Consider the following 24,912-nt stretch of genomic DNA (forward strand, 5'->3'; position numbering starts at 1 on the left):
GCCACGACATAAGAAGTTAAATTAAAGTTTAATAATCTTTAGTCTATCTTAAATTTTACATCATACTTAGAACTGCTACTGAAATTATTCGAATGCTGCGATGGACTTATTTCTCAGATAAATTTTGAAGACTTCCCATTTTGATATAAATACCTGTATTGGTTTATTTTCTATTTTTTCTGACAAGCTCTCTAATTCTGCATATTCAGCCAATTTTTGTATCCATTCTAATCTTGATGGGACATTGTCACTCTTCCAGTTTGCCGCGATGAGCACCCTTGCCTTTTTGGGAATGTCCAAATCTGTAATTCCCAAAAGGAAAACTTCTGGGTTTTTTTATTACAGGATGTTTTTAACATTTTTTCCAATTCTATATGGATATCCTCCCAGAACACTTTGATTTCTTTACACTGTGCCACCCCAAGGGTTACCCAGGGTTCAGTTTCATTGGACTGAGGGTCACCAGAGACTGTGATGTCTTTAGGATACGGTGGTTTTATTTACACAACCTGGGCATAGGATGGAGGAGCTCAGAGCATTAACACCTCAACAGATCTTGCGTCCTCATTAGGTTTCTATGAAGCAGCTGTGTCTGTGTCTGCAGCTTCAAGTATCAGCCCAAGACTCACACGCACAACTCTCATAGTCAAAACAAAAAATTCCTTCCAGTAGCACCTTAAAGACCAACTAAGTTAGTTCTAGGTATGAGCTTTCGTGTGCATGCACACTTCTTCAGATAAGTGTGAATGCACACGAAAGCTCATACCTAGAACTAACTTAGTTGGTCTTTACAGTGGCGTAGCGTGGGTTGTCAGCACCCGGGGCAAGGCAAGTAATTTGCGCCCCCTAACCCGTGGATTTGCGCCCCCTAACCTGTGGATTTGCGCCCCCTAACCCCAACCCCCAGATGTTGCGCCCGGTGCGGCCGGCCCCCCCTGCACCCCCCACGCTACGCCACTGGGTCTTTAAGGTGCTACTGGAAGGAATTTTTTGTTTTGACTGTGGCAGACCAACACGGCTACCTATCGGTAACTACAACTCTCATAGACACAGCTGCTCTTCATCTCTTGTTCTCCATCCTAGGATGATGTGGCATCCAGCCATTTGAGATGGAGAAAGCCCCGCCCATTTTCTCTGTGAACCTCTTTGGATATGTAAATGGAAGTACTTAAGGGCCAAAGCCATTCCCTTAACAGAGGAACTGCTTTGGCTGGTTCAGAAGCCTCTTCCACTAGATTACAAGCAGGATTGGAAGGGACCCCAGGTATCCTCCAGACTTGACACCCCCCCCCAAAAAAAACCACCTCATTACAGTAGATTTTATCGCTGGGATGAAACTGTAGAAGCAAAGGCAAATGAGCTGCTTCTCCCTCTGGCTGACCTGAGTCAAACCAAGTGGTTCTGCCCACATGCTTGGAAAGGCATTTCCACATAAGAAACCCGCCTAAAGACAATTCATAGTGCCAGAATTGGGGGGGGGGGAGCTTGTGCAAAGCAAGCACTTTCCAGAGAAAGTGAGAACGATGGAATTTAGGGGAGCACAGTGCCCTTTGCTGGTTTCGCAGACTCTGGGAGATGATTTGCCATGGTACCCTCTGCAGAAGCCCCACCCCAAACATTTGTAAATCATTTATAAATAAATCAGAGCAAGAGACAGTCAAACATGGCGGCCACAGGGTCACCCAAAAACCCAACGTTGTCTGATCCCCCCCCCACTGCAAAACTTCTGCCAAAGTGTGGCATCAGTTTGGATTAGATAAGAAAATGATTACTAAACTTTGGCGCCAGTTTCGAAGGGATCCCAGGTTTTGGGGTTCATAGTTAATGAAGCTGCAACATTTTTTAAAACACACACACACACACATTGAATTTCTCCTATTAAGAGTAAATGTGAATTGCACGGGAGAAGGCGGTGTTACAGGCCAGTAGTTTGTAAAGGTTTTCTACAATCAAGAGGTATAAAAAATTAAAAATCTCGCGTAAGATCCTGCCCCCCTCAATACACTCAGGCATGGCAGCGCCCTTGCTGCATTTTCTGCAAAAAGTGTTAAACTGGTTTAATATGGAACACGCGTTGGCATCTTGATGCTGCCAGTTGCTTCATGCGGACGCTGCAAAACGACAGAGCAGTACCGATCCCGCAATAAACCCTCATCCTCCGGACTCGTCCGCCTCCGCCTCTTCCAAGCCCCCTTCCTTCCTCTCCAACCCTCGATTGCCAGGCGGGGATCCTCCGGTGACGCGCCGGTTCGCCCCGTCCCCCGGCGCGCGCGATCCAAGGCCGGCGAGGCGCCCCCTGTTGGGCTGGGAGGGGCTGCGAGGCGCCTGCGCTCGCTCGGAGGCCCCCCCGGGCCGGCCTTCTCGCGAGACGGGGCGGCGCCAGCCGAGCCGGAGGTGGAGCGGCTGGCGGTCTGGCTGGCTGGCCCAGGGAGGGAGGCAGGCAGGCAGGCAGGCAGGCAGGGAGGCGCCTCGGCGGCGGGAGGTTCCGCTGGCCCAGCGGCCCCGGGCAGGAGGTGAGATGGGCACCGGCGCTCGGGGGAGCCGGAGGGGGCGCTGGGCGCGGCGGGGCGCGCTGGTGGGGCATCTGATCCGGGCGGGCGCTGCGCGTAATGCCGGCTGGATGGAGGAGCCACCGGGCTTTTATTTTCCGGGGTGGGGCGCGGGTGGGCTGAGCCAGTGGCGTAGCGTGGGTTGTCAGCACCCGGGGCAAGGCAAGTAATTTGCGCCCCCTAACCCGTGGATTTGCGCCCCCCTAACTCGTGGATTTGCGCCCCCTAACCCGTGGATTTGCGCCCCCTAACCGGTGGACTTGCGCCCCCTAACCCGTGGATTTGCGCCCCCTAACCCGTGGATTTGCGCCCCCCTAACTCGTGGATTTGCGCCCCCTAACCGGTGGACTTGCGCCCCCTAACCCGTGGATTTGCGCCCCCTAACCCGTGGATTTGCGCCCCCTAACCCGTGGACTTGCGCCCCCTAACCCGTGGATTTGCGCCCCCTAACCCGTGGATTTGCGCCCCTAACCCTAACCTCCAGATGTTGCGCCCGGTGCGGCCGGCCCCCCCTGCACCCCCCACGCTCCGCCACTGGGCTGAGCGGAGAGATGCTGCTGCCCCCCAACTTCCCCGACCCCGAGCTCTCACCCACGTGGCTGCGCGGGGCTGCCCGGCGACCAGGAGGAGGGCGCGCGTCTCCATCCAGCCCGTGCGCAACGGGGCAGGAGGCGCACGGCAGCCGGCCGGGCTCCGTGGGACGGGCCCGGCTCCCCGTCCCCAGAGGGCTGCCGAAGGTCACGCCGCGCGCCAGGGGTGGCGTGGGGGGGGGGTTGTGCTTCTCCCACCCACCCCTCGTCTCGCCCCCCGGGACTTGGAGAGGCTGCCCGAGTCGCGCCCCGCGATGGGTCGGGAGAGGATTTCCTCCAGCGCCGAAGCGCCTTTGCGAAAGACCGTCTGAGTCTTCGGGATTAGGAGGAAAGACCTCCTTGTTTTAATTCGGATTTTTTTTATCATCGCGGTCACTTCGTTCTCGGTTGATATCTGCGCTCAAAAAGAAGACGGGGCATCATTTCTTCCCCCGCTCAGGTCGCCTTTGCAAGTTGCCAGGTAGCCGAACAGACACCTGTGGACACACTTAGATAGCAGCCGGCGATGGGGAGGTGCAGCACCTGGTGCTGGTTTTGTGCTTTGGTTTCTGTGGACTTCGCTTCTAGTTTGCTGGTTCTAGTTTTCCTTCTGTTTTTTTAATGGGAAATGCGACTGCATTGTACCACATGAAGTTAGGAGTGGTCTTTTATTGTTATTACTTTAAGACTCATAAACAGCTTCGTCCCCCAGATGTTAGATTAGGATCAAAGATATCTGTGGGCATATCATATGTTTAAAGCAGGCAACACATCCAATTAGTGCCTGGAAACTATAGTTTGACAAGAGTGCTGGGAATTGTAGATCTGTGAGGAGGTAAACTACAGTTCCCATGATTAGGGGGGCAGGTGTGTGGTGTGTACAGGGCCTCTGACTGATTCAAAGTAGATCGGCAACATTTTATTACTTCCGGTTCTCTAACAGTGAAATTTACTCTCTATTCTCTGATTCTAAGGCTTTTGCACCTGGCTCTGTGTAGTGAATATTAGGGTGCTTGTAAAAAGCAAAGTAGATCCCCACAAACCCAAAGTCTGCTCACCCCTGATATAGACAACTGTTAATATTTGATTATTATCATTATCATTCTTATTAATTAGCTGCCCTTAATTCTGAGGTCACAGGGTGGGTTACAACACCAGAACACAATACAGTGGTACCTCAGGTTAAGTACTTCGTTCTGGAGGTCTTTACTTAACCTGAAACTGTTCTTAACCTGAAGCACCACTTTAGCTAATGGGGCCTCCTGCTGCTGTTGTGCGATTTCTGTTCTCATCCTGAAGCAAAGTTCTTAACCTGAAGCACTATTTCTGGGTTAGTGGAGTCTGTAACCTGAAGCGTATGTAACCTGAGGTACCACTGTAAATGATAACCCAGATTCACTGTGACAGAGCAGCATTTCTGAGAGACGACACAGTGGGTAGCAGGGTGGGGCGTCTCCATTCACCCCAGGGCAGCATTCCCTAATGGACAGCCTCCTGGTGGTCACATGCCAGTGGTGGGCGGGGCCAGAGGAAACAAAATTGGGCAGGGCACAAAACCCACAGATTCCTGTGCACATGTATCTCCATTGAGACAGGCAAATTCAAGGACCCCAGCCAACCAGGTGTGGAGCAGGGTTAGTGCAAGGTATGTACTGGGAAGAGTCCCGGGGGCCACATAGGAAGCCCTGGAGGGCCGCACCTGTTCCCAGACCTCAGATTTCTCCAACCCTGGTGTGCAGCACAGTGCTCCCTGTGAAACTTTGCTTGGCTCTCGACTCATTTAATTGAACATTTATAAGCCCAGCTAACTTAGCATGCTATGCGAAGTTGGGGGCTTTTGGAAGCTTTTGGAACTTAGCATGCTATGCGAAGTTGGGGGCTTTTGGAAGCTTTTGGAACTTAGCATGCTATGCGAAGTTGGGGGCTTTTCCATAGAATGAGGGAGGCTTGGGAGTTTGTTCGGGGTCTTTCTAGAGTAAGAGCGGCTGGCTGTAGGTTCGATTGTGGTGGGTCCCACTTTGAATTGTGCTGGGGGTGGATGCTTCCAACCTGTTTTTGAAGTTCAGGCTTGGTGGCTGGTTCCTTGGTGCTGGTGGCGCTTGTTCCACTTGTCGGCAGTTGGTGTCTTATGGAGAAATATCCCCCTTCCCCTTTTTCTTTTTTGTTCTGGTAGGCCTAGAAATCCTTCTGTGGTTAGCAATAGCCAAAGCTGACTCAGGCATCTGCCTAGCTATCTCCTCTGAGTCGGACTGAAAATCAATGACATCGTGAAATTAGGAGTGTTAAAATGAGAACTGGTGCGTAAGCAGTAATCCCTCTTACGTGCTCAGGGGGAAAGGGCTTCCCCCACTCTCAATTTGCTTCCAAGTGAGAGGTGTCGGAAACAGAGTTTAGCATCCTGCAGGGCTCCTCTATGTGTGAACTGTGTCACTTTGCAAAATCTTTGCAGTTTCCCTCTCCATCTGCCATGTGGACCCTCAATAAACCCGTGCAGCTCCCATGTGGCTATCAGGGACTGCATATTCTAACTCGGTGTATCTGAGCCAGTGTTAGAAACAGCTATAAAATCTAGGAGCCAAATGGCACCTTAAATCTAGGTTATGGCTGCCACAAGGATACACCCATTTTGTGTGTGTGCAGGATTACGAAGGTCTGTGGGGAAGTGCGGCACCCAAAGACACACGTCTTTGGATGCTGTGCTGCCACGTGAATCAGCTGATTTGCGGGGTAGCGCAGCACCAAAAGAAGCGTATCTTTTGGGGCTGTGCTGCCCAACAGACCAGCTGAGTGGTGCAGCACCGCAGCCACACCAGCCAGCCAGATGGAGATGTTTGGGGCCAAACCTGGCGACCAGACACCTCCACTTCCTCGCAAAAGGCCGGTCACCTGTTGCAAAATGCAACTGGTGCCCAGCTAATTTCAAACACTGATGAGCAAAAACTCCTGGTGGGCAACGAGTCTGATGAGCGGACGTAACCCCGCACTTTCTTGGAATTGCTTGTCATGCAGAGGCTGAAAAGAGTTTTGCTGTAGCAAGGAGCTCAACATGGAAAGTTGCGACATTAGCTCCAGGCTGCTGCTTCTAATGTCTAAGAAACTGATAGATGGTGGGATGATGAACATCACTCATTCCAGATGCTGCCAGGGGTGTTGCATGAGAGCTCGTAGCAGGGCAGTGGTTTCAAGGTGGCCTGTAAATTAACATGGTTGTAATAATCCCATTGATTATTATTATTTTTTAAAGAAGCATGTACAGTCATACCTCTTGTTACGTTCGCTTCGGTTCAGGTTACGTTCTTTCAGGATACATCCCGCAGTGACCCGGAAGTAACGGAATGGGTTACTTCTGGGTTTCACTGCTCGCGCATGCACAGATGCTCAAAATGATGTCATGCGCAGAAGCAGCAAATCGCGACATGCACAGACGCGGGTTGCGTTCTGCTCATGTTGCAAACGGGGCTCTGGAACGGATCCCATTCGCAACTAGAGGTACCACTGTACAGTATTAGTCCACTGGTCACATTCAGACTGTGCATTTGAAGCACTATGATACCACTTCAATTAATCAGGACTTCCCCCAAAGAATTCTGGGACTTGTAGTTTGAAAATGAGATCCTTAAATGGTCTAGCTAAGATTCCTGCATTGCAAGGGCTTGGGCTAGATGACCGTTGGGGTTCCTTCAAACTCCACACTTCTATGATTCATAAGTTCACATTTGCATTTGCAAAATGACTAGAGTCTGATCCAGGAGGCTCTGACCAGGATCAAGCAACAGGCTCTGAATTTTGACACTACGCATTTAATTTAGAATCATAGAATTGTAGAGCTGGAAGGGACCACAAGGGCCATTTATTGTCCACTGTGGGGCTCGATCCCACACAATCCTGAGATTAAAAGTCCATTTCTTTACCAAACGAGCTATTACTTGGATATTTATCTTGTAGCTTGACTCTTTTAGTAGGGCAGGTTGTGAAACTTGGGATGGAGTGAGGTTGCTGCAGTTACTTAGGGGAAGTGAAAAGGGGGAACTTGCAGAAGTGTTTCCTCCACGCTTGGATGAAAGAGTTGTGATATGGGGTGCAGAAACCAGAAGGTTAACGCTGCTTCTCCTGGGCAGGGTACATAACAGCCCCCATATCTGGGTTGCACAGACAACTTCCTTGAAGAAAAGAAAGAATGTGTTCCTATTATGACATATTCTGGAGGCAGCGATGCTTCTGAATGCCAGTTGGTCGAAACCACAGGAAGGAAGAGTTGGCCTTGGGACATCTGATTGGCCACTATGAGGACAGAATGCTGGCCCTAATAAAACAACAACAACACACAAGATACACAATAATTTAAAATATTGTACAGTCATACCTCATGTTACGTTCTTTCAGGTTACATCCCGCAGCGACCCAGAAGTACCAGAAAGGGTTACTTCCGGGTTTTGGCGCATGCGCAGAAATGCAAAATGACATCACACGCATGCGCAGAAGTGGCGAATCGCAACCCGCGTGTGCGCAGAAGCGCCACTGCTGGTTGCACTCTTTTCATGTTGCAAACGGGCCTCCGGAACGGATCCCGTTCGCAACCAGAGGTACCACTGTGCTCTTATTACAGTATATTGGATTTCAGCCATGAGCTGCATTATAGGTCACTGTCCGACTGAAACGTGAGATAAAGAAAGATAAATCTGTACCTATAGCTGTCTTCTTTGACGATCCCTTGTAGTCAAGTAAGATTGTCTTCTATAAACACTGTTTTAACAGTGAGTCCGTAAGTGGCTGTGGAGACCAGTTCTGGATCCACACGTCCTTCCGCAGTGGGGACATAGGTTTCCAGGCAGGAGTTGATCACAGTGAGGGTTTGCCAAGCGTGCCTTCCTCTTAGCACGTTTCTCCCTTGCGTCCTGAGTTCAAGTTTCTTTAAAGCCCATGACACCTTTGGTAAAGGCTGTTCTCCAATTGGAGCGCTCGCAGGCCAGTGTTTCTCAATTCTCGGTGTTTATACTACAGTGTCCAGCTGAAAGTTGAGATAAAGAAAGAAGTAGTAAATCTGTAGCTATAACTGTAAAGCAGTCGGTGCCCTTGGGATATTATTGGACTGCAAGTTCCATCATTCTTGGCTATTGGCTGCTGGGGCTTCTGGGAGCTGAAGTCCTACAAACTTTGGAAGGCAAGCACATTGGCAGGCCTTGTCCGTAAACATAAATGCAGCCAGTGACTACGGAGTGGAAAATTTGTATGACTGTGGAATTTTTCTGTGGAAAAATTTCCATGAATTGTTGCCTAAAATTCATTAGTGACATAATAAATAGCAAAAATTGAAAAAGTGTTTTGCGGTCCCTTAAGGACATTCATTTTACTACTACAAAGTGCTCAGGGGTAGCATATTATGGGATGAGCTTTCATGGAGTCAACAGTTCAGTGCATGACTTGTTATCCTGTGTTACACTTGGCTGGAGAGGAATTGTAAGCTGCGAGATAAGAGGAGAATGAAATGTGGATTGTACCATCTGTGACAGCCACTAACAGTGGCAATTTTGCAAAATGTTGGTAGTAGATAATTTGCAGAGCACTGGTGTCGATAGCACAAGCGTCCTTGCATTGATAAGCCAATAAGCACAGAGAGCATAATAAAAATCCAAGCTGTTGATTCAGCCCACCAGTGATAGCACCGAACCTCTTGACCAGGGGTCAGCAAACTTTTTCAGCAGGGGGCCGGTCCACTGTCTCTCAGACCTTGTGGGGGACCGGACTATATTTTTGGGGGGGAAATGAACGAATTCCTATGCCCCCCAAATAACCCAGGGATGCATTTTAAATAAAAGGACACTTTCTACTCATGTAAAATCACGCTGATTCCCGGACCGTCTGCTGGCTGGATTTCGAAGGCGATTGGGCCGGATCCGGCCTGTGGGCCATAGTTTGCCTGCCCATGCTCTTGACAAATCTTAGTTCAGGTTTCAATCTCCCTTTGAAGTTCATTGGTTCAAGGATTACTACTTTAGTTATACAGCAGCCTAGGAGGTTGATGTATTTGGATTTATGGATATTGCTGGTGTCAGATTTGTGTACCCTCTTGCATATAGAGTCTGGCCTGTTTGTGATATGTCGTATGCAGAAAGGAAATTAATTTCAGACCGATAGTGGACTATACACATTAGAAGGTGGGTCTGTGAATGAAACCCTGATGCAATGTTGTTAAATCCACAGTAGACAGAAGAATAGATTTAGCATCTGGATCTGAACTCTTTTAAAGTTGTCTGTGACTTCTTTCATGTGACTTGAAAGCACGCAAAAGTATTTAGGCATGCTAAGATGCCTTCCATGTATATATTTGGGTTTCTGTCTCATAATATGTGAACAAATATCCCAGTAACTTCCAAGTGATTGCGTGAATAAGTTTCATTATAATGTTTTAAATCACATTTAAGCACATTTATCGACAGCCCCATCAATCATTTTTTCTGGCTAGGGAGAGAACTTTTTCAAGATTTTATCCAGCATGTAAAAATGGCATGCAGCACTTCTTCAAAGTTTTAATCCAAAAGTCTGAGTGGTGCAATGGCTTTATTGGAAGCAATTCAAATGTCACAATGTAGAAGCAGATTTTTAAGTTCAAGAGCCCCCCCTTCATCAGGCTAGAAACATGTAGAACATCTTTCTTATGTAACCAGGGTGGTGCAATGGTTGGTCTACAGCTGGGAGATTTGGGTTCAAATCTCCACTCAACCTTGAAGCTAACTTGGTGACCTTGAGTGAGTCATCATTTCTCAACCATGGCTACCTTTCAGGGTTGTTGTGAAGATAAAATGGGGAGGGGGAAACCGTGTATGCCTCCTTGGAAGAATGATGGGGGTATAAATGGAAGAATAAAAACAGAAAATAAAACAGAAAAGGCAAGACAAAATAAAAAAAATCCTTCCAGTAGCACCTTAGAGACCAACTAAGTTTGTTATTGCAATGAGCTTTCTTGTGCATGCACATGTCTTAAAATACACTGAAACAGAAGTCACAAGACCCTTATATATAGTGAGAGGGTGGGGAGGGGTATTACTCAGAAGGGTGATGGGAATGGGTGATTGACAGCAGATGGTGCTGTGGGCTAAACCACAGAGCCTAGGACTTGTTGATCAGAAGGTAGCCGGTTCGAATCCCCGTGATGGGGTAAGCTCCCGTTGCTCGGTCCCTGCTCCTGCCCATCTTGCAGTTCGAAAGCATGTCAAAGTGCAAGTAGATAAATAGGTACCGCTCTGGCGGGAAGGTAAACGGTGTTTCCGTGCACTGCTCTGGTTCGCCAGAAGTGGCTTAGTCATGCTGGCCGCATGACCCGGAAGCTGTCTGTGGACAAACGCCGGCTCCCTCAGCCAGTAAAGCGAGATGAGTGCCACAACCCCAGAGTCATTCGCGACTGGACCTAAGGTCAGGGGTACCTTTACCTTTACCTTTAAGGTGCTACTGGAAGGAATTATTTTATTTTGTTTCGACTATGGCAGACCAAAACGGCTACCTACCTGTAACTAGAAAATGCAAGGAGAGAGAAGAAGCTGAGTGTGATGTAAAAGACTGCAATCTGTAATAGTTTTGAAATGACAAGCAGAAAGGATAGGTGCAAAACAGATTCAGGTTCCAGTTGATTTATACGATTGGGGGGGGGGGGAATCCTGGTTCAAAACTTTCCAGAAAGCCTGCCCCACCAAATGCAACAAGGCTCATTTGCTCACCGGTGTTTGTGCAGAGTGGGGAACAGTTTGTGGTCTGTTTGTCTGTTGACAGTGGCCTGCAAACCTCCTCTTTCAGCCCCTCCTCAGGTTCAATGTTTTTTGCTTGGCCTCTCCTGAGTCAGTCATCACCTTCCCCCAGTGTCTTCCGAGGCAAGTGAACCAAAGTTCTTAACCAAGAAAAACCAGATTGACTGTGCCCACTGAGCAGATTTACTTTTAGTTAGAAATTATAGGCCGATCTCACTATTAAATAATGATTATAAATTATTTGCCAATATATTGGCAGATCGATTAAAAACAGTACTAAAAGACATAATTCACCAAGATCAAGCTGGCTTTCTTTTTTCTAATTTTTTTAAAAATTAATTTTCTTTTCCATCATTACAAACATCTCATATCAATAACATACATATCAAGCTGTCTTTCTACCTGGTCGACAGATGAAAGATAATATAAGGAATATAACAGACATAATAGAGTATCTGGAGGCCAGGAACGAAAAGCAAGCGGCTGTGATGTTTATTGAAGCAGAGAAGGCCTTTGATAATGTTTCTTGGACTTTCATGAAAAAGACAATAGAAATGATGGAGTTAGGAGAGTCATTTCTTAGAGGAACTGGCTCTATATATTCTGAGCAGAATACTGTGCGCCGGTCACGACACTTCTGGGCCCTGGGGGCTTGGGGAAAATTCTAGTTAGGCCATGAGGTTTTATTGCTGTGATGGCGGGGATAGCTCGGTCAGTAGAGGATGAGACGCAGGGTTGTGGATTGCAGGGGGTTGGACTTGATAACCCTGGTGGCCCCTTCCAACTCTACAATTCTGTGATACTATGGTGCAAGTGCTCACTCAAGATACAAGAAAGATTTTCTCTCCCTTACCTAACCTGACAGTGGCCTGCAAACCTCCTCTTTCAGCCCCTCCTCAGGTTCATGTTTTTTGCTTGGCCTCTCCTGAGTCAGTCATCACGTTCTCCCAGTGTCTGGAGGAGACTCTTGAGAGTCCCATGGACTGCAAGAAGATCAAACCTCTCCATTCTGAAGGAAATCATCCCTGAGTGTTCACTGGAAGGACAGATCCTGAAGCTGAGGCTCCAATCCTTTGGCCACCTCATGAGAAGAGAAGACTCCCTGGAAAAGACCCTGATGTTGGGAAAGATGGAGGGCACAAGGAGAAGGGGACGACAGAGGACGAGATGGTGGGACAGTGTTCTCGAAGCTACCAGCATGAGTTTGACCAGACTGCGGGAGGCAGTGGAAGACAGGAGTGCCTGGCGTGCTCTGGTCCAGGGGGTCACGAAGAGTCGGACACGACTAAACGACTAAACAACAACACCTAACGCTTGGCGTCCAATGAAGTTGAATGTTGGAAGATTCAGGATGGATCAAAGAAAACACTTCATTGCTCAGTGCATGGTTAAACTGTGGAACTCACTTCCTCAGGAGGGAGTGATGACCACCAACTTGGATGGCTTTAAAAGCAGATTAGACACATTCATGAAGGTGGAGTCTATCAGCGGCTACTACGAGCCTTGAGAGGTACGCTCTGCCTCCAGAGTTGAAAACTGTAAATGCTACTAACTGCAGGTTGCCACCGGAGGAGATTTGCTGCTGCTCTCTGGTTTCCCACAGGGCCACTGTGGCCACTGTGAGAACAGGATGCTGGACTAGACGGGTCATTGGCCTGATCCAGAAGGTCTCTTCTGACGTTCTTGCTCTCTCATCTGTCCCTTCCAGAGTACTGGCTAAGTCATCAGAGCACATTTTGTACTCTTGGCTATTAAGAGCAACATAGGAAGCTGCCTTCTTCCAAGTCAGAAGACAGTATTGTCTACACAGACCGGCAGCAGTTCTTCAGGGTTTCAGATGGAGAGTCTATCCCAGATGCCAGGGGGAAAGTGGATGGTTCAGATTTGCAATGGACAATTTATGGAGAAGAACAGACCTTTTAGAGGTTTTAAGCTGTGTTTAATCCTTGGTCTTGGTGGAGTAGTTGAGGGTGGGTAAGACCTAGTCTGGGGCTCTGCAAAGGAATGTAGCCAACTCCAGGGCTCCAGTTAAAGTATATTTATTGAAGAAGTAAGGCACACACAGAGAGAAATAGAAACTGGCAATTAAAGAAAAAACTGCACTGAACAGGAAACATAAAGTCCTTGTAAGTGCCCCCGTCGCAGAAGATCTTACAGGAGGAACTTGGGTCCTGGGGGCACAGTTACTGGTTTGTTTTTATTTCACGATGTGTTTCGTGTTCTCTTTTTGTATTTTTATGTTATGAACCGCCCTGTGATCTTCAGATATACTATTAATAATAATATTAATAACGATAATAATAGTTGCGTGAGAGGAGAAGGGAGGTGCTTCTCTCTAGCAGCAACATGGAGGGCAAAAAACATTAGAAAGCTGACTTTTTATTTAACCTATGGCAATTCAAGAAGGGAGGAGTGGCAGGGAGAGATGTAGCTGGTTAGGAAGAGACACGCCCTACATGTGTCCCAGTAGTAATGTATTGAAGTGAGAGCCGGACCATAAAGAAGGATGATCACCGAAGAATTGATGCTTTTGAATTCTGGTGCTGGAGGAGACTCTTGAGAGACCCATGGACTGCAAGAAGATCAAACCTCTCCATTCTGAAGGAAATCAGCCCTGAGTGCTCACTGGAAGGACAGATCGTGAAGCTGAGGCTCCAAGACTTTGGCCACCTCATGAGAAGAGAAGACTCCCTGGAAAAGACCCTGATGTTGGGAAAGATGGAGGGCACAAGGAGAAGGGGACGACAGAGCACGAGATGGTTGGATAGTGTTCTCGAAGCTCCCAGCATGAGTTTGACCAAACTGTGGGAGGCAGTGGAAGACAGGAGTGCCTGGCGTGCTCTGGTCCAGGGGGTCACGAAGAGTCGGACATGACTAAACGACTAAGCAACAATGTAGCGTAGTGGTTAGATTGTCAGAGTAAGACCTGAGTTCAAATCCCCCGCTCAGCCACGAAGCTCACTGGGGTGACCTCGGAAGCCAGCCCCTGCCTCTCAGGCTACCCTTCCTCGCAGGGCCGTTGTGCGGATAAAATGAGGAGGGGCAGAACCACATATGGCACCTTGAGCCCTTTTTTGGGTGGGGGAGGTAATTATTATTATTATTATTAATAATAATAATTTTATCATTTGTATCCAAGCCTAGGGCTTGCCGATCAGAAGGTCGGTGGTTCGAATCCCCGCGACAGGGTGAGCTCCCATTGCTCGGTCCCTGCTCCTGCCAACCTAGCAGTTTGAAAGCATGTCAGAGTGCAAGTAGATAAATAGGTGCCGCTCCGGCGGGAAGGTAAATGCCGTTTCCGTACGCTGCTCTGGTTTGCCAGAAGTGGTTTAGACATGCTGGCCACATGACCTGGAAGCTGTCTGCGGACAAACGCCGCAGTCATTCATTTATGAGGAATATTAGGATTTTAAAATTACATCTTTTTTCTGTACAGTAATACTTGTCGATCTATGATAATAACAATTACGAACGTACTCTGAAACAAGAATATGTATAATTGTAAGAAGTCAAGTCATGATGTAAAGAAATACTTGTGAGTAATAAAGGAAAAACCAATAAAAACCAAAAAATCCACCCCTAACCATGGGGGCAGGGTTGTGCGGAGAGCTCCTACTTGCCTCTGCCCCATCCTCCCATTCCAGAACAGCTGCACAACTTTAAAACGGCATTTGTTTTTCGGCCTTGCTCCTGGGAGTCAGCTGGTGGTGCCCCTCCCTTCCCAGCAGCTGGCAGAGGCACATGTGCAGACAGGCTTGTAAAAGAGGTCTGTCAGGCAGAGGCGACGCTGGAAAAAGTTGATGCTCTCCCCTTTTCATAAGGGCTTCGCAAGGGAGAGGCTCGGTTGCGAAGGACAACGGTCAGTGTCTATAGAGGAGGGCTGCTTGTTCCAGAGGTCTCCTCGCCCCCCCCACAACCTGCCACGTTTTCCAGAGACTGAAAAAGGTTACGTCAGCTGCCTCCCCCCCCTTTTGCCTTGGGGAGCTGCACCATCGCTGTTTAAACGGGGCTCTCGCCTCGAAAACATTGCGTGCCGAAAGGACCGGCAGCGAGGGCAGGAAAGGGCAAGCAAAATGGCCAAGCGGGTGGAGGGAAACCCCCCCCCTTGGGGGATGGTTGCAGCATTTGGGGGCTTTTCTAGAGGAAAGGCGAGTCGGAGGAGTTGGAGTTTATAAAATTGTGCGTGGCACGGTACCAAAAGCTCTTCTCTTCCTCTCTCGTAATGCTTGAATTTGCGGGCATCCATTGAAGCCGAATGCTCGAAGATCCAGGGCAGGTTTTAATAAAAGTCCATCTTCACGCCGCGCATAGTTAAACTGTGGAACTCCCTCTCACAGTTTTGACCGTGTTGACCACCAACTTGGATGGCTTTAAAAGAAGCTTTGACTTTTAGAAGACGTCTGAAGGCAACCCTGTGTAGAGAAGTTTTCAATGTTTGGCGTTTTGCTGTGCTTAATGTTTTAACTTGTTGGAAGCCAACCCAGAGTGGTTGGAGCAACCCAGTTAGATGGGTGGCATATTAATAACAACAACAATATTGACATATTTGTGGGCTGTCAATGGCTAGAGGCCGTGTGTCTATATATACTCTGCCTTCGTCACTGGGAGTAGCAATGCATCTGGATTATGGTTGCTGGGAAACACAGGAGAAGAGAGCGATTCTGTGCTCCGATCCTGTTTGAAGGTTTCCCAGGGGAAATCTGAACGGCCACTGTGAGAACAGGATGCTGGATGAGGCGAGCCATTGGCCTGATCCAGCCAGCTCTTCTTATGCAGATTTATATACTTAATCAACTCTTAATTGCCCTCCCATGCTTCCTCTGGCACCGTTGCATAAAGAGCCAGCAACAGTGATTAGTGAGCTGGATTTAGGCTGGGTTCAAACTGGCTTGTTGGTCTTGTGCCAACTGCTAACTCTCAGCCCAACCAAACCCACAAGCTTGTTGGTTATGATGAGAAAAGTGGGGTGAACTGTGAGCTCATTCTCAACTCCTTGGAAAAAATAGAGGGTTTGTTTGTTTGCTTGTTTAAGAAAAACATGGAATACTTTGGTTATCAAGCCAAAAAATACCTTCAGAATGGCATACGCAGAAACGGCGAAATTTACCGGAAGAATAAGAAATCAAGATAACAAACTTTTTAAAATAAAAGAATGGAAATGGTTTATCGAATATTTACAGATAAGATCATTGGCAGGATTATTGTAATAACCTGCAGTTTTATAAAAGTATATCTTTAAAGTAGATGAGTAAATGAGCAAATTAAGTTAATTTGCATATGCAGAGGATATTAAAAATAAATTTAAGAAACCGCAGAAAGAGGGGGAAGGAAGTCAAGTTTTGAAATGTTAAAATGATTGTAGTATTAGTGAAAGGTATAAACTTAGAAAGTATAAATAAAATTTGAAAGACAAACAAACAAAGACTTCAGGGATACAGTTTCACACCAGCCCTTGTACGTTAGGAACCCGGAACACTGCTTTATTCTCAGGGTGACCCTTGATCCATTTATCCCAATATTATCTGTTCCACAGCTAATCTCCCGGGCAGAGAAGTCTTTCCTGGTTCCTCATCCTTTTTGGAGATGCCAGCGATTGAACCTGGGACCACCTGCATGCAGAACATAAAGCATTACGACGGATGCTCCTGATGAATAGAAGAAGCAGCCACATACCAGGTCAGATGATGTGTCCATTTACAGTGTCGCCCCGCAAGACGAATGCCTCGCAAGACGGAAAACCCGCTAGACGAAAGGGTTTTCCGTTCTGGAGGTGCTTCGCAAAACGAATTTCCTATGGGCTTGCTTAGTCTTGCGAGTTCCTGCGGGTTTTTTCCCCCTCCCCCCCTTTTCTAAGCCGCTAAGCCGCTTATCAGCTGATCCGCTAAGCCGCTTAACAGCTGATTCGCTAAGCGCTTATCAGCTGATCCGCTAAGCCGCTTAACAGCTGATTCGCTAAGCCGCTTATCAGCTGATCCGCTAAGCCGCTAAGCCGCTTAACAGCTGATTCGCTAAGCCGCTTATCAGCTGATCCGCTAAGCCGCTTATCAGCTGATCCGCTAAGCCGCTAAGCCGCTTAACAGCTGATTCGCTAAGCCGCTTATCAGCTGATCCACTAAGCCGCTTATCAGCCGACCCGCTAAGCCCCTAAGCCGCTAATAGCGCTAATCCGCTAAGCTGCTAATGGGCTTGCTTCGCAAGACGAAAAAACCGCAAGACGAAGAGACTCGCGGAACGGATTCTTTTCGTCTTGCGAGGCACCACTGTACTTCAGTATTGCCTCCTCTGGCTGGCAGTGGCTCTCTAGCCCATCAGGCTGCGGCTTGAGGTTCTCTTAACTGGAAGTGGAAGTCCTTACCTTCTGTAAGCTGGTCACGTGCTAAACCACTGGCCTGTAGCCCCTCCCCATTGCAGGGGTATCTGGGACATGTTCTAGGCTGGGCACTCAATACGGCATCTGGTCTCATTTCACGTGACTCCTGAAGCTGCCGTATTCTTCTGAGTTCCTTCCTTCCTGTTCATTTTCTGCAGTTTTCAAAGTGTGTCTTCCCCTCTTTCTATTGGGAGTTTCAGGACAATCATTGGACGGATGGACCATAATTTATCTGATAAAAATAAATGGGTGGTTTCTTTTAAAACCTTTCCCTGGTTGTATAGCTTATAATTGCATGGTTGACAATAAAAAATAAAAAAAAATCCCCTCCCACGAGCTATCTGAGAACAAATTGGTAGACTTCTGCCAGCTATGTATATATGTTTGTGTATGTAGCACACCAAAGCCAGAAAGGCGTTACTTTCACTTGCTTCTCAGACCTCTAGCTGTATTGGTCTGCTTTACTAAAACAAAACCCAGTGCACTTATTTGAAAGTAGCCTTGAAAGTTAAACTCAGTGGGGCTTACTTCTGAGTAGACCGTTATAGCATTGGGCATTCTATTCTGAACTAGCCATGGTGGAAATTATAACAGAGAGGTCTTTAGTAACTCAGGACTCTTGTTTCTCTTGCTCCATCCATTGCTGGCCTTTGGCCTCTGAGTGCTTACCCTGAGGAAATGTGGCTTTTGACAGAATTAAAAGTTTCCATCCCCTGATGGAAAGTGCTACCAAACCCCTGGGGCCTCTGTCTTGTCTTGCGCAAGGCGAGAATTCCTCTTAAAACAGACATTTAAAAACCCAGACATATGGAGTTGTGGCTACGTGTTTGAAGGGAAATCAGTAGTAATGGCAAGTTGCTTGCCCATCACACCTGATTGTCTGCTGGAACAGGGATGACTAACCATTGGCCTTCCAGATGTTGCCGAACCCCAGCTCCCATCGTCCCTGACCATTGGTCATGCTTTGCTGGGGTTGATGGGAGTTGGAATCCAGCATCATCTTAGGAAGAACCATAGTATTGCAGAGTCGGAAGGGACCACCAGGATCATCTAGTCCAACCCCCTGAAATGCAGGAAGCTTTTCCCCATCATAGGGTTTGAACCTATAACCCTGAGGTTAAGAGTCACCGTAGGGGGCACACACTCCCTGCCCTTTGCCCTTGGGCCAATCAGCATCTAAAGCAGCGGTTCTCAACCTGTGACTCCCCAGCTGTTGTTGGACTACAACTCCCATCATCCCTGAGCTCTGGCCTTGCTAGCTAGGGGTGATGGGAGTTATAGTCCAACAACATCTGGGGACCCACAGGTTGAGAACCGCTGCTTTAGATGCTGATTGGCCCAAAGGCAAAGGGCAGGGTGCTGAAAAGCACAGTGAAGGCTCCTGGCTGATGTCAATCGGCAGGGAGTTCCAAAGTGTGAGGGCTGCCACACTAAAAGGTGATTTTCTTACAAATGCGAAAGAGGTCTTTTTGGAGCTGTCAAGTGGGCAAATATGGGTAAGGGAATCCATATACAGTGGTACCTCGGGTTAAGAACTTTGCTTCAGGATGAGAACAGAAATCAGCAGCAGCAGGAGGCCCCATTAGCTAAAGTGGTACCTCAGGTTAAGAACAGTTTCAGGTTAAGAACGGACCTCCAGAGTGAATTAAGTACGTAACCAGAGGTACCACTGTATTGTATGAATTATACTCTTTAGCTTCCTTTTTAGTGTGTGTGTGTGTGTGTGTGTATACACACACACACAAGATTTCCTTGGTTTACAAAAGTACATGCCTTGTCTCTTTTTTCAGGCTGTACAGTTTTCTTACAATTTAGTTGCAATTGTTGTGAGACATTAGTGTTGAATACAGTATAAGGTGGGGGAAGAAGAGGGGGGGGATCTCTCTTCAGCTTTCTTGAATCACCCTCCCATATTTCCAATTTGGGTACTTCATTTTGAATGGCCCCTCCCCACTGCAGCCGCTCGCCTCTTCCGTTCTGTCTTTCTGACCATCTTGTGTGGAGAAGGAGACTAACCTTGTATTTGACCTCCTTACAGGTTCCCCACTGTCCTCAAACCGCCATGCTGGCTCTCAGATATTTCCAGCAGAGCTGGAGGTGAGCGCGGCATGAGGTAGCCACTGCCGATGCCTCCGGCCAGGATGACCAAAGCACGCCTCTTCCGCCTCTCGGTGGTGCTGGGCTCCATCTTCATGATCCTGCTGATCATCGTCTACTGGGACAACGTGGGGACGGCCCACTTCTATTTGCACACGACCTTCTCCAGGCCTCACGGGGTCCTCCCCACCGTGGCCAAGGACGGAGGCCAAGACTCAATGTCGGACGTCGACGAGTTCTTGGAGAAGCTCCTGAGCTCTGACCTGAAACGCGATGTGGGTCTCGGTCAGAAGACAGAGCCGCCTGCCCCGCACGCCTCCGCGAGGCCCGTCGCCGGCAACTTGGAGGAGAACGTGAGGGGCTACGACTGGTCCACTCGTGACGCTGGTGCGATCTTGGACCAGGAGCAGCTGCAGGCGGAGCGGCGCCGGACGCTGAGGGAGCTGTGCGCCAACTCCAGCTTCGCCTTCCCGACCAAGGAGCGCTCCTTTGACGACATCCCCAACTATGAGCTGAACCACCTCATTGTGGACGACCGCCACGGCGTCATCTACTGCTACGTCCCCAAAGTGGCCTGCACCAACTGGAAGCGGGTGATGATTGTGCTGAGCGAGAGCCTGATGGACCAGGGCGTGCCGTACGCAGACCCCTTGGACATCCCCCGCGAGCACGTCCACAACACCAGCACCCACTTCACCTTCAACAAGTTCTGGCGCCGCTACGGCAAGTTCTCTCGCCACCTCATGAAGATCAAGCTGAAGAAGTACACCAAGTTCCTCTTCGTCCGAGACCCTTTCGTGAGGCTCATCTCGGCCTTCCGCAGCAAGTTCGAGCTGGAGAATGAGGAATTCTACCGCCGGTTTGCCATCCCGATGCTGAAACTTTACTCCAACCACACCAGCCTGCCGACCTCGGTGAGCGACGCCTTTGAGGCGGGCCTCAGGGTCTCCTTCTCAGACTTCATCCAGTACCTCCTGGACCCCCGGACCGAGAAGCTGGCCCCGTTCAACGAGCATTGGAGGCAGGTGTACCGCCTCTGCCACCCGTGCCAGATTGAGTACGACTTTGTGGGCAAGCTGGAGACTTTGGATGAGGATGCAGCTCACCTGCTGCAGCTCCTGAAGGTGGAACACCTTCTTCGCTTCCCTCCCAGCTACCGGAACAGGACAGCCAGCAGCTGGGAGGACGACTGGTTTGCCAAAATCCCCGTGGCCTGGAGGCGGCAGCTGTACAAGCTGTACGAAGCGGACTTTGTCCTTTTCGGTTACCCCAAGCCAGAAAGCTTGCTTCAGAACTGAGCGAGGCAGAACGGAGGGAAAGAGAGCATTTGAAATACCAAAATATCTCCTCTTCTTTTTCCAGAGCCCTTCCGTTGACATAACACAAGTGCAACTTTTTTCTATAGTCTTTTTTTAAAAACAAAACAAAACCACCCCATTGCTCGGACGCATGGAATCTCCCATTGCAGGAAGACTTACCCCTTCCTCTCGTTCCGATTCATTTTATGAAATGTACCTTTTTTTTCTGTTAGGATATAAGCTTGTCCACTCCACCAGCTGTATTCTTTCGGGTGCTTTTTATTAATGCATTTTTTTAATTAAAAGAGAGCACGAGAAAGAGAGAATATTAATATATTAAAATATTTAATACAAATCAGTGTTGTGGAATGGGAATAAAGGGGCGCGCCATCTTTCGTTGCAACTGTTCAGCTGTGAGTGTCCGCTGGAATTTTTCTAACTGGGAAAGGCAGCAAAGTCCAACACTGTAAGTGTATTCAGGGGAGCAGGCTAGCTTCTCACAATACTTTTTGAAAAGAATAATACAGGTACATTTTGCCTCATATATCAGGTTGTACAAACACTAGAAATTTCTCTCCTTGAATGAATCTTTATTGCTTAAAGCTATAAGTCTCCCAATTGGTCTCAATGCGTGGCATACAAATAATTGATTTAAAACTGAACAACAACAGCAGCAGCAGCAAAGCAAACATACAAAAATGCAAAAATCACTCTTGCATAAGTTAAGCACTCCACATCGCACACTCCCCCTTGTGACACTTGTCTTGGTGCCTGGCTCTCAACTTACTTGCAGCCAAAGCAAATTTTGCAACCCGTGCAGTCATAAATCCATTATTGCCAGCCAGCAAAATAGAGATTTGCTCAAGGGGAGGTCGGCTGGAAAGAGAGCAGAGGATGTAATCGAGGAATTTTTGCCTAGAAGATGTATATAAAGGGCATCGTAACAAATAGTGTTGAATGTCCTCCGTGTTTCCCAACTCACAGATCCAGAGTCTTTGGTACACAGGGGTGCTATTGAATCTTCCAGTTAGATACAGTGGTGCCTCGCAAGACGAAAAGAATCCGTTCCGCGATTCTCTTCGTCTAGCGGTTTTTTCGTCTTGCGAAGCAAGCCCATTGACAGCTTAGCGGATTAGCGCTATTAGCGGTCTAGCAGCTTTTAGCGATCAGCTGTTAAGCGGCTTACTAGCGGAACAGCTTATAAGTGGCTTAGCAGCTTAGGAAAGGGGGGGGGAGCGAAAAAACCCGCGGGAACTCGCAAGATTTTTTCGTCTTGCGAAGCAACCCCATAGAGAAATTTGTTTAGCGAAGCGCCTCCAATACGGAAAACCCTTTTGTCTAGCGGGTTTTCCGTCTTGCGAGGCGTTCGTCTTGCGGGGCACCACTGTAAGCAGAGAGCATACTGTACACTGAAAAATCAAAGCTGTAAATGCTTTTCTAAGTGGTGTATTCTCTCTCCTCCTTAATGAAAGCTGGAAAATGGGGGGTTATGGTTCGTCTGGAGTGGGTGGGACACCTCTCCCTTCACCCCATAAGAATGTAAGAAGAGCCTGCTATATCTGGTCAGTGATCCCAGCAGTCCAGCATCCTGTTCACACAGTGGAAGACCAAATAATGACTGTGGGAAAGCAGCAAGCAGCACCAGAGCACAAGAGCCCTCTCTCCTCCCATGGCATCCAGCGACTGGTACCATTTCCTGCAGACATCCGTGATGCCCAGCTTGTTGGTGGTGGGGCAATGTAGACATGCCTGAGTTTTGTAAAGATGGATAGAGCAAAAGGGCCAGTTTTCAAATTGATGCTTGGCCAGCCGCAGCAATCTACTAAAGGGTGTAGAACAGCCTTTCTCAAGCTGTGGGTCCCCAGATGTTGTTGAACTACAACTCCCATCGCCCCTAGCTAGCAAGGCCAGAGCTCAGGGATGATGGGAGTTGTAGTCCAACATCTGGGGACCCACAGGTTGAGAACTGCTGGTGTAGAACAACAACAATATAATTTATTACTTATACCCTGCCCATCTGTCCCGGTCTCCTCAGCCACTCTGGGCGGCTCCCAACAAAATGATAAAAACACGATAAAACATCAGACATTACAAACTTCCCTAAACAGGGCTGCCTACAGATGTCTTCTAAAAGTCAGATATTTGGTGGGTAGGCATTCCACAGGGCGGGCACCACCACTGAGAAGGCCCTCTGCCTGGTTCGCTGTAGCTTCAACTTCTCGCAGGGAGGGAGCCGCCAGAAGGCCCTTGGAGCTGGGCCTCAGGGTCTGGGCAGAACAATCGGGGATGGAGACGCTTCTTTAGGTATCCTGGGCCAAGGCTGTTTACCAGGGACATGGGAACCTGTTCTTAACCTGCAAAGGGCTTTATATGTTAGTGCCAACAACTCCCTGAACTTGGCCTGGTAGCAAATCAGATGTAGAGAGGCTGATATAATTTAGGCACTCCACACATGTTTAAAGCAGCTCTGTTTTCCATTTTCCAAAGATGATCCCTGTGGCAGTGTCACACTGCCCTCTTAACCTATGGCTCCCTCCCCTTCTCTCTCGCTGCACCAAGCAGTTCATGCAGCAGCACGACACATTTCATTCATTCCTGCTCATCCTTTTGCAGGAGCCCAGAGTGGCAATACACTTCAGGGCAGCAAAGAACTTGGAACAGGGCAGTTGCGGTGAGAGCGGTCCTTCCATTTTCCCTGCAAAAGCACCACATGGTGCAAAGCGATGCTCTGGACAGCAGCCGAGTTGCTGAAATGCTAAGGACAAGAAGTGTCCCCACTTCTAAATGCAATGTCTCAGTCTGTGCCTAAATGCCCTTGTGGTGCACTCATTACCCATGATGCAATGCAGCCAGCTGAAAACCTTCTCTTCTTGTTATATAGCTTCGCTGCCAAAATCTCAGAATCACAGCCAGGGGAAACATGAGCAAAACAAGGGCCTTGGAAGATTTCAGCGCGGAAAGAAAAACAAACAAGGCTCGCTTTGTCAGAAGGGGAGTCTGAACGCATCGGAACAAATAAATGTGAATAAAATAAGTTAAATTGGCAATTATTTTTATTTTTAAAGAGCCCTTCCCATCAAAACATGTATTGGGAACATCACTTAAGAGGGCCAAGTGATGTAATATGGCCGCTGGACAGAACTGGCTTCAGGCTAATCTTTTGCAATATGGAGAGGTCATGTTTCCTTGAATTATGAGTTCATTGTTACTTTGTGTGCAGAAGAAAGTGTTGGAGGTGGAAGGAAGGGGTGTGGATGTTTCAGTACTTGGTTTGGCATTGCCTGTTGTGTTAACTTAAAACAACATTGGGGTGCTCATCAACTTTGCAGATGGCATCTCCCCTTTGTATCCTCATGACAGTCCTGTGAGTTTGGTTAGGCTGAGGGTGAGTGTCTGGTGCAAGGTCACCCAGGGAGTTTCATGGCTAAGTGGGGGTTTGACCTTTGGTCTCCGAGGCCGTACTCTAACACTGCATGAGTGGCGCTGTGGTCTAAACCACTGAGCCTCTTGGGCTTGCTGATCAGAAGGTTGGCAGTTCGAATCCCCGTGACAGAGTGAGCTCCCGTTGCTCTGTCCCAGCTGCTGCCAACCTAGCAGTTCAAAAGCACACCAGTGCAAGTAGATAAATAGGTACTGCTCTGGCAGGAAGGTAAACGGCATTTCCATGCGCTCTGGTGTTCGGTTGCACCAGAAGTGGTTTAGTCATGTTGGCCACATGACCTGGAAATCTGTCTGTGGACAAACGCCGGCTCCCTTGGCCTGAAAGCAAAATGAGTGCCACAACACCATAGTTACCTTTGACTGGACTTCACCGTCCAGGAGTCCTTTACCTTTTACCTTTCTAACACTAAACAAATCAATAAATTGATAAGAGGACCACACAATGATGAAGACCTCAGCAGAGCCCGTTTGGGACTCCTTTCAAAACCACAACAACCCTTCTAGGGCAGATGGGGCTTGTCCACCTGGGAAGGTAGCCCATGAAGGACAACTCTGGCCCTAAGACGGTTGGATGGCACTTTGTACTCCTGGCAACTCCTGCAGCCAGTCTGGTGCCAAACATCTTGCTCTGCTTTCCTTTGGACCACATCCTCGTCTTGTCATCTGGGCAGCCCAGGACCTCCAGACACACAGCCCAGGCTTGCCCCCCGGAGAGGTCACTTTGGTGCTGCTAGCACAGCAGTTTTACTTCACCCCCGGACGCACACTCCATTGTCTCTCGAGACAAATGCCAACAACAACAATGGGGAGAAGGAAGCTGGGCAGGTCCCATCCAACTATTAAGCTGAA

At 48.4% G+C, this 24,912-nt stretch overlaps 1 protein-coding gene across 5 annotated transcripts; it reads left to right on the top strand.

The window, feature by feature from the left end:
- Window positions 1–2,393: 2,393 nt before the first annotated feature.
- On the top strand, window positions 2,394–21,025 carry CHST12 (carbohydrate sulfotransferase 12). 5 transcript variants are annotated; one of them, XM_081839930.1, is made up of 3 exons: window positions 2,394–2,513; window positions 16,391–16,533; window positions 19,266–21,025. In XM_081839930.1, exon 3 carries the CDS (start codon window positions 19,354–19,356, stop codon window positions 20,620–20,622), a length of 1,269 nt encoding a protein of 422 aa, XP_081696056.1. In that variant the 5' UTR covers window positions 2,394–2,513; window positions 16,391–16,533; window positions 19,266–19,353; the 3' UTR covers window positions 20,623–21,025. The 5 variants fall into 5 exon arrangements, with proteins under 5 accessions (XP_081696056.1, XP_081696059.1, XP_081696060.1 ...); XM_081839933.1 differs by lacking the exon at window positions 2,394–2,513 and adding an exon at window positions 3,455–3,599; XM_081839934.1 differs by lacking the exon at window positions 2,394–2,513 and adding an exon at window positions 4,626–4,763.
- Window positions 21,026–24,912: the final 3,887 nt, after the last annotated feature.

This window comes from Podarcis erhardii, assembly GCF_964252035.2.
Source record: "Podarcis erhardii genome assembly, chromosome: 14".
Taxonomy (NCBI): Eukaryota; Metazoa; Chordata; class Lepidosauria; order Squamata; family Lacertidae; genus Podarcis; species Podarcis erhardii.